General features: G+C 40.2%; 1 protein-coding gene across 2 annotated transcripts in view; it reads left to right on the top strand.

Moving 5' to 3' along the window:
* Positions 1–8,855: 8,855 nt before the first annotated feature.
* The window catches only part of CFAP69 (cilia and flagella associated protein 69), a 65,284-nt gene continuing 64,618 nt past the window's right edge, over positions 8,856–9,521 (top strand). For both annotated transcript variants that reach the window (XM_039250030.1, XM_039250029.1), the window contains exon 1: positions 8,856–9,193. In XM_039250030.1, coding sequence (XP_039105961.1) covers positions 9,077–9,193 — 117 coding nt within the window. In that variant the 5' untranslated portion in view covers positions 8,856–9,076. The remainder of the gene's footprint in view (positions 9,194–9,521) is intronic.

Genomic DNA, 9,521 nt, shown 5'->3' with positions numbered 1-9,521 from the left:
TTCATAGCTTTGCAGACATCCAGCCTACACAGGGACCGGAAGTTGTCTCTGAATGTCTGGTTACCCTACTTCTTTAAGAGCTGCTGCCCATCACATTACTCAACTGCCCTGGCTGTTCGGTGTACAGTGAGACCGACAGTTGGTCAGAGATGTAGGGGCATGTATGATTGACTTCCTGGAAGTGTCTTCAAAGAAAAGCAGCATGTGTTCTTTACCTTACTCCTCCATCTTGCTGCCTTAATGGCAAATGTCTAAGAGGACCAAGACTACACCCTAAGGAAGGCCTATTAGTAACTAAGAAGATCTTGACTACTTCTATTCAACTCCCTCTGCCTATATTTAACTCACTGTGTATTTGGGTTTCTTTATATGAAGTCACAACTAATCCATTCTGGTCTTCTGTTCTTTGTCACGATTCTATTTAACACTGTTTGAATGAACTAGATAGACTGCAATAATTCTTATCCTTAACAGTTTTTCAAGGGGACGTCTGGGTGGCTCAGTTGGTTAAGTGTCCGACTTCAGCCCAGGTCATGATCTCACAGTTTGTGAGTTCGAGCCCCAAGTCGGGCTTTGTGCTTACAGCTCAGAGCCTGGAGCCTGCTTCAGATTCTGTCTTCTTCTCTCTCTGCCCCTCCCTAGCTCACACTCACGCTCTCTCTCTCTGTCAAAAATAAATGAAAAAAAAAAATTAAAAATAAAAGTTTTTCAAGGATAATGTGCAATACACATTGGAATTGACTTTCCATTGTTAATTAATGATACTCATTTTCTTGCCTTTGATCTTTCATTAGATATTTTGTATCTGCTTGGAAAATATTGTCTTCTTTATAACTGTGTAATAGCTATTTGCTAAAATTCTGTAATCTCCAAAATACTGCTATCTAATTACATGCCATGTTTTTATATCATTCTCATAGAGCTGCCTTATGAGCATCTAAATAAAAAATAGTATTTAATGTGTGTTTTTAACTTCTTTTTTGAAGTGTTACATACAAGTGGATTTTTCTTTCTTACTGAATAATATTTCCCGTATTTGATGAAGGCTACTATCTATTTCTTTCTAGAGGCATCTAGAAAGCAATACATATAATAGTTTTGGGCTTTTGGAGGTTTTGTTTGTTTTTGCCAAAGTAGTAATTTAGGAAGATATCCATCTAAGGTGGTATTTTAAAAATTATTTCAGGGGCACCTGGCTGGCTCAGTCAAAAAGCATGCAACTCTTGATCTTGGTGTTTGGGGTTCAAGCCCCACATGGAATGTAGAGATTACCCTAACAAACTTAAAAAAATTATTTCATTTCACTAGTGTTCATGAAGTATCTTTAAACCAGGACTCAACATAATAGTTGAACTGTATTATGTAAACAGAAATTTTAATCTTATTCACCACTGTAATCCCAGTGTCTAATATGGTATGGTTCTGCAGAGACTAATGAGATAATGAAAGCTGACTCGTCTTTAGAGAAAATTATGTTATCTATCACCCACACGCATGCACCTGTGCCTGCGTCCTCCTGCCCACATCCCTTTCCATGACTGTCTCTACCTCCTGCCTTGCCTCCTGGCCACCACCATCGGCACACTGCTGTATTGAGGAGAAACGAACCTTGGTGCTTTTGCAAAGGACCTGTGGAAGCTCTGGCTTCCCTGACAGCTGCCAGGAAATGCATGGGCGGTAATGTCTTGAGAGCAGGGTTGCCAAATAAAATACAGGACACGCAGTCAAATTTGAAATGCAGACAAACAATGATTTTTTAAATTTAATTCTATTACAATTGCATGGGACTTTCTTGTTGTTAAATCTGGCAACCCTACCTGAAGAGTGATCTTTGACCGAAGACATGCAGCACAAGAGGGAGCTGGTGGATAGATTCTCTCTTCCTTTCCCCTAGATAATGCAACAATGCTTTAGGCCTCCATGAAAACATCATAAAAGATGGAGCAATTAATTGCATTTGTTTCAAAGCTATGGCCAGCTCACGTAACACTTAGATTTGCTGCCTCAGTTTCTATCTTTTCCTCACTTGCTTCCCAGAGAGAGTGCCCCCTAATAAAGTGGCAGCAGGCAAATGTTTATTGTGTGTTTAAGTCAGGCTCTTAATAACCCAGGCTGGCAAATTAACCTTGGTGGTGGATTTTTCAGATGGAAAATGCGACATGACATAAATATTTTGACAATGTCAGGCACAGGGCCCTGCAGGCTCAAAATCCAGATCGGTTGAGAGCTCTTGAGAGTGAACACAACTCCTAGGGACAGATTCATTAAATCAGAATAGTCATTTATCATTTCTGTGAGAAATCAATGGCCTTAGGTAAGAATACCAGTATTGCTTTAACTAAGCATATTCTATTCTTTAATTTGTTCTTTATAAGAATTCATGGGTGTCTGGGTGGCTCAGTCGGATAAGCGTCCCACTTTGGTTCAGGTCACGATATCACAGCGATCTCACGGCTGGTGCGTTCAAGTCCCACGTCGAGCTCTGTGCTGACAGCTAGCTCAGACCCTGGAGCCTGTTTCAGATTCTGTGTCTCCCTCTTTCTGACCCTCCCCTGCTCATGCTGTCTCTGTCTCAGAAATAAATTTTAAAAAACATTAAAAATTTTAAAAAAGAATTCAAATTATAACCCAAAGTATGCTGGGATCTGTTATGGAATGAATTAAATCCCCGTAAAATTCATATTAATTCATAGGGCCTTGAAAGAGTTAATTGAGGTAAAATGAGGTCATATGAGTGGGCCCTAATCCAAGGATAACTGGTGTCCTTAAAAGAAAAAGAGATAAAGGGGTACGTGGGTGGCTCAGTTGGTTAAACCTCTAACTCTTGATTTAGGCTCAGGTAATGCATGAGCTCATAGCTCCTAAAAAGAAGCCCCACATTGGGATTCTCTCTCTCTCTCTCTGCACCTCTCCCACACATTCTCTCTTTTTTTCCTCTCTCTCCCAAAATAAATGAACATTAAAAATAAAAAGGAGATAAAGACCCTGAGGGAAGACCATGTAATGACAAAGGGACAAAATGTCCATCTACAAGCCAAGGAGAGAGGCCTCAAGAATGAAACCAATCTTGAACACCTTAATCATGGCTTTCTAGCCTCCAGACTGAGGAAATAAAATTTCTGTTGTGTAAGCCATCCGGTCTGTGGTATTTATTTTGGCAGTACTAGCAAATTAATACAGAGTCCATGGAATCAGAGCAAGTCAAGTCAGTTACAAACCTTGAATAATTAATGTTATTGGAATAAACTTGTCTGATTAATCCTGTTCCACAATAGAGACAGTTCTATCCTGGGGGTACTACACCATAACCCCCTCCCCCACACTGGGTGAATATAATAGTTTTTAGTTCTAAAAGCTTGAGATCATTTTCATTTCATGGAATACTCCTATGTCACGGGACTGAAGTTCTGATCAGGTACAAATCACTCCATAAATTCATTTCATTTACATATTACCATTTATTTGGTTTCTCCATTAAGTTTGAATAGCTCCTCTACCTTCCTGTTTATTTAGAAGTCACTTGCAATTTGAGTTATTAGTACATTTTTTATTAGAATTGTTGACTTCAGAGGTGGCTAATATTTTACTTTTGTTTCTGTCCCATGTATTTATTACTCCCAAATTTGCACTAATGATTTTGTTGGAAAGAGGTAATTACTTTTGTTTCTCTGTTAAGCTTTGTTTCTGTCACAATCAAACTAAAAGATTTTCTAAAACACTGAAGTAGACAAAATTCCAGCTTTATATGTTTTCCTTCTGTTATATAATTCCCTGAAAGCTAACCTACTAAGACTATACTCTTAATTACATTTCTTATGTGCTATAAAAATTCTATTTAACATAAATTACTCTGACTCACAAAGGAATAACATTTGTTTGAACATTTGGAACATCTGGCATTATTTAGAGACTACCAAATTCATATGTAACCTAAAGTACTTATTAGAAACATTCTTAAGTTGTGCTAATGACTAATTACAATTTTACTAAACATTGCTAATTAGGCAGTGTGCAAACAAGTATCAGAAAAAATATCCGAAGAACAATGTTATTTCTTAATATTACATTTATTTATGTTCAAAATATACTTAGTTTTGGTAGGAATGCAAACTGGTATAGCCACTCTGGAAAACAGTATGGAGGTTCCTCAAAAAGTTGAAAATAGAAATACCCTATGCACTACCAGGTATTTACCCAAAAGATACAAAAATACTGATTCAAAGGGGCACATGCACCCCAGTGTTTATAGCAGCATTATTGACAATATCCAAATTATGGAAAGAGTCCAAATACCCATTGATTGATGAATGGATAAAGAAGTGGTATATCTATGTAAAGTGGAATATAATTCAGCCATCAAAAAGAATGAAATCTTGTCATTGGTAACAATATGGTGAAGTGTGGTGTATTACAGTAAACAAAGTAAGACACAAAGAAATACCATAATGATTTCACTAATATGTGGAATTTAAGAAACTAAACAGATGAACATAGGGGGAAAAAAAAAGAAGGAAAACCATAAGAGAGGCTCTTAATGATAGAGAAGAAACAGAGGGTTGATGGAGAAAGGGGGGCAGGGGATGGGCTACATGGGTAATGGGCATTAAGAAGGCCCCTTGTGATGAGCACTGGGTGTTATATGCAAGTGATGAATTGCTAAATTCTACTTCAAAAATCAGTATTACACTATATGTTAACCAGAATTTAAATAAAAACTTGAAACATGAAAAAAAATAAAATCTGAACTAGAACCAAAAAAATAAATAAATAAAAAATATACTTAGTTTTATTTTAAAAGTAAAAAGTGTACATAGGTCAACATATCATTAAAATGTCAGGTTAATCTTCAATCTATAGCTGCTTTTAAGGCATTACAATTTGTAACTAAACAGATGTTTAATTCTGCAAAATTGTTATCAGACTGAAATGTTTTTTTTTTTTTTTTTTGTTTTGTTTTTTTTAATTTATTATTTCTAGGAGAGAGAGAGAGAGACAGCGTGAGCAGGGGAGGGTCAGAGAGAGAGGGAGTCACAGACTGAAACAGGCTCCAGGCTCCGAGCTGGCAGTCAGCACAGAGCCCGATGCGGGGCTCGAACCCACGAATGTGAGATCATGACCTAAGCGAAAGTCGGACGCTTAACCGACTAAGCCACCCAGGTGCCCCAGACTGAAATGTTTCTATTCATAATTTATTTCTCATACATTTCTCTACTATTAATTTATCTTTTTGCTGAGATAATTTATCATTTCAATAGCTAGTCATTTTACACTTACATCCTTCTGTGTTTTGGTGTCAGGAAAATGTCCTCTACTCTTAACTTACAGCCTTCAAAAAATCTGTATTAAAAAAGGTTCAGTGAATGATTAAGCTTAAATCCATTACTGGGGCATCTGGGTGGCTTAGTCAGTTGAGCATCCCACTTTGGCTTAGGTTATGATCTCACACAGCTCATGAGTTTGAGCCCCGCATAAGGCTCTGTGCTGACAGCTCAGAGCCTGGAGCTTGTTTCAGATTCTGCCTCTCCCGTTCTCTCTGCCCCTCCCCTACTTGTGCTCAATCTCTCTCAGTCTCTCAAAAATAAAGAAAACATCAAAAAATATTTAAATCCATTACCTAATATAAACAAAGCTTTTTAAAAGCTTAAGCTTGGTGCACTTAACAAAACGAAAAACAAATATTATCACCAGTAAGAAAACAAAGGACATAGAAAACACACAGATGGAATATTCAGTGAAAGCCAATTTTATGAAGATCGTTAAAACTACTCCAAAATAATATTAATGAAAATACATGTACATACATGCTAGACTAGTGTTTCTCAATTTCAATATGCATACTAATCACCTGGCAATCTGGTTAAAATGGAGATTCTGATTCAGGAGTTCCATCCTGGGGCCAGAACTACATTCATACATTCTTATGAAATGCTTTAATTTGGCTTCAATTAACATGTAAAAACCAATTTATAATCGTTGAAATCTTTAATGTACATTTATTGAGTACCGTTAGCCAGACCAAGAGCATAACATCACTTAGGAACTTGTTATACATGCGAACCCTTAGACCTGACCCAGGTTTAACTGAAGCTGACTCTGGAGGTGTGGTTCAGGGAGTAGGTTTTAATTAGTTTTCCAGATGATTCTGATGCATGCTAAGCTTTCAGAAACACTACTCTAGATACTATGTGAGGATTTGGGGTGCAAATCTGGGGAAGTGGCTCTCCTTGCTTTCAAAAGTCTCTAGAAGGAAGGGGTTGGGCAGCTGAGCCAATAAACACCACTAACTATGTGGTGAGTACAAAGCTATAATGACAAAGTGGCATCTAACAGGATTTAAAGAAGGTTCCCCCCAAAGGTCACATGAGCTGAGTTTCATGGGAAGCTAGACATTTGAAGACAGTCCCATGTACAAAGGTTATGCTGAAAGAAGCTTGGAACCTTTGTAAAACAACAAATAATTCACTCAAGATGGCTTGCATGTGGGGTGTTAGGATTTCCATCCTGGTTGCCTCTCACTTGTCAAATAATAAAACAAATACCATTAGGCATACCTGGGTGGCTCGGTCGGTTAAGTTTTGGATTTCCACTGAGGTCATGGTCTCATGGTTTGTGGGACTGAGCCCCATGACAGACTCCTGCATTGATAGCTCAGAGACTGGAGCCTGGTTCAGAATCTGTCTCCCTCTCTGCCCCTCCACTGCTCTCTTGCTATCTCTCTCTCTAAAATAAAATAAAACATTAAGAAACTTAATAAACAAATAAAAACAAATATCATTAGAGCTAAAAAAACAAAAACAAAAACAAACCAAAGTTGAATCTATTAATTTCCTAGGTAAGGGAACCCCTTTCTATGAAGAATTTCACTGACTTAATTGAGCAGGAAGAGTTAAGTGCTGGAAAGGGAGAGTTCACAGGAGTCATGCTATTTAAGCACTGGAAACTGGTACTGTGGATGTAGGACAGAATGAATATACAGACTTGTAAACAATTAAAGTAAAATAAAAATCCTTTTGTTCATTTGTTAGGAAAGTGTCTGCAATTAAGTCCAGCGATGAGTGTGACTTTCCAGTCACTGAGGTTTATGGCTCTTATCCAAATTCAGCGTATTGTGCTGAAACATCCGAGTCAGTTGATAACTCCCAGATAAGCTCTGTTTTAAGTGGAAACTTTTTTTTTTCCACAGTCCCTCCTCATCCGGAGATGCCAGGCTTAATACACAAAAGATAAACAAATCATCCAATTGTCAGCTCTCCGCTACTATCTTGGTTTTGGGTGCCATTCTCACAGGATTCCATTGTGTTTACTCAAGTGATTTCAGTCTCCTTTTGAGATAGTTTACTTGGAATGTGCAACAACAATTAGCTCATGTTAATACACTTGACACAACTGTCCTGGAGTAATAGCAACCTTAAACCCACTGAACCCACCTCCAGGTGTAAGGCCTTCGAGGAGCTCCAAAAACACCAATGAGTAAAGATAAAAGGAAAACACAAAAAGAGCTGAAGTCCAGGTAAGGGAGTTTCAAGACGGGGAGAAACACTAGAGATAAGTACAGCAAGATAAGGACAGGAAAGGGTCCACAAACTTTGACCACAAGTGATGGTAACCCCAGGGCACTTTCAGGGGATGCGGGATGAGGAAAGTGGAAGAATGAATATAAGTGAGACAATGGAGACTAGAAATGCTCAATTCTCTTTTTAAAAAGCTTGGTTTCTTTGGCTATGATTTACATCAAGTGCTGGCATGCCCAATCTAAGTTTCCATTTCTTTTTATTTGTGCCGCCAGAAATGTCATTCAGTGAACTGGTTGGTTAAAGAAGCTTAGATATGACATATCAACCAGCTCATTCTACAAATGAGAAGAGAAATACTAAGAGATGAAGTGAAATTTATTTTCATAGAGTTTGTTATTTGTAATATTTAAGGCCATAAACTTTATAGACAATATAAAAACTCACATATGAATCTTGAAGAGTTTCTGCAGGCTAAGAAAAGATGAAAAGGTTGAAAGGAGTTTAAGACTTTAAGATATTTTCATAGCCCTGGCCTTTGGGGTGATTTAAATTAAACTGATGATTATCATAAGCAGCTTTCCATGAAAGTCGTGTCCCTACTTGTGTCATTAGGATACAATGGGTAGATAACACAGTAATAATAAAGATAATAATAATCTTGATCATTTACCTGGGTGCTTATGTGCAAAGCGCCAATTTGCAAACTACCATCTCATTCTGTCTTGTCACACCAATCCTATTAACGAGAAAAGTTAAAAATTTATGAGAAAAGTGGAAAAGTGGGGCTTCCAGGGGTTAACTTGCTCTAGATGCCATGATTTGACTCAAAAGCCTGTTCTAACACTGTGTACAATGCCTTGTTTGTTATTTAACTATCTGGAAGAGCCACTCAAGTAGAGAAGAGGTAAAAGGCAGGGAAGGTAGGTGACACTGGTCCTTCTCTGAGGTGAGATAAACTGCTCCACTTCTAACACTACGTAACCATCATCCATCATTCATACGGCGCACATCCACCCCTCATCTCTCTACCCACGCATGCTTTTTTTTTAACTACATTTGATCTTAGCCAAAAGGCCGAGAAGCGATTCATGCTTTTTTTTTTTAAACCCCAGCGCAAACTAGCAAGACTGAGACACATGACGCCAAGCTAACACGCTACTGCCACGTACCGAGGTCGTCTACTCCCACCTCCCTCCCGCGCGCGACCAAACTGAGCTGGTGGGAGCGCGGAGGTACCTTTAGGGTTTGGGGTAGTTTGCCTTCCCAGGCTTCCGTAAGAGCCGGCGCTTTCTGCGGTCCCTGGCCCCGCCCCTAGCAACGCTCTGGCTTGTTAACAACCGTCCGCCCAGCAGGAGCCAAGTCCGCGGGTGGGCTGCGAACGGCTGGCTGCGGGTGGCGACGTGGTGGTCGAGGCCACTGCTGGAACCGCGGGGCTTTTTTAGCAGCTCTCCTGTGGACTCCCCTTCTTGGTGGCGAGGCCTTTTTAGATCCTGCAGCTAAGGGGAACTGTGTAGGACTGGAGGACTCGCCCCACTCCCACCCCTCCTACCGCCACTTAAGCCATGTTGGTAGCGGAGGCCGAGGGGACCTCCGAGGTCCCGGAACCGGGCCGCAGGAAGTCCAGCAGCCCTCGCCAAATCCCGGTGGTCGGGGTGGTGACGGAGGACGCGGACGCACAGGTATGGTCGGTTGTCTGTGCTTTGGGGCGTGTGGAGGGGAGGTTGAGATCTGGGGGCGGGGAGTAGCCTGAGGGCCGCAAAGGGTGGAAATGGGGGCCGCAGTGGAAACAACCCGAGCCCGCGGGACCTAATGTTCCCAACGCAACGCCAATCCTTCCGAGAACCGCACCGCCTGAGGGAGGGTCCGGCTGTCGTCAACCAACCAGTCTGGGGACTTGCGGCGCAAGGTTCTCCTGGGGTGTCCCACTGAACAGAATAAGCAAGGTTTTGCCATTCTTCTTGGAAAAGTGTGACCACGAAGGGCCTGGGAGGGAAGGACACGTTTGTA

The sequence above is a fragment of the Hyaena hyaena genome, unplaced genomic scaffold (genome assembly GCF_003009895.1).
Source record: "Hyaena hyaena isolate Hyena2069 unplaced genomic scaffold, ASM300989v1 scaffold_357, whole genome shotgun sequence".
In the NCBI taxonomy this organism is placed as follows: domain Eukaryota; kingdom Metazoa; phylum Chordata; class Mammalia; order Carnivora; family Hyaenidae; genus Hyaena; species Hyaena hyaena.
Note: the sequence above shows the minus strand (reverse complement) of the source record. Positions and strands in the feature narration are given on the sequence as shown.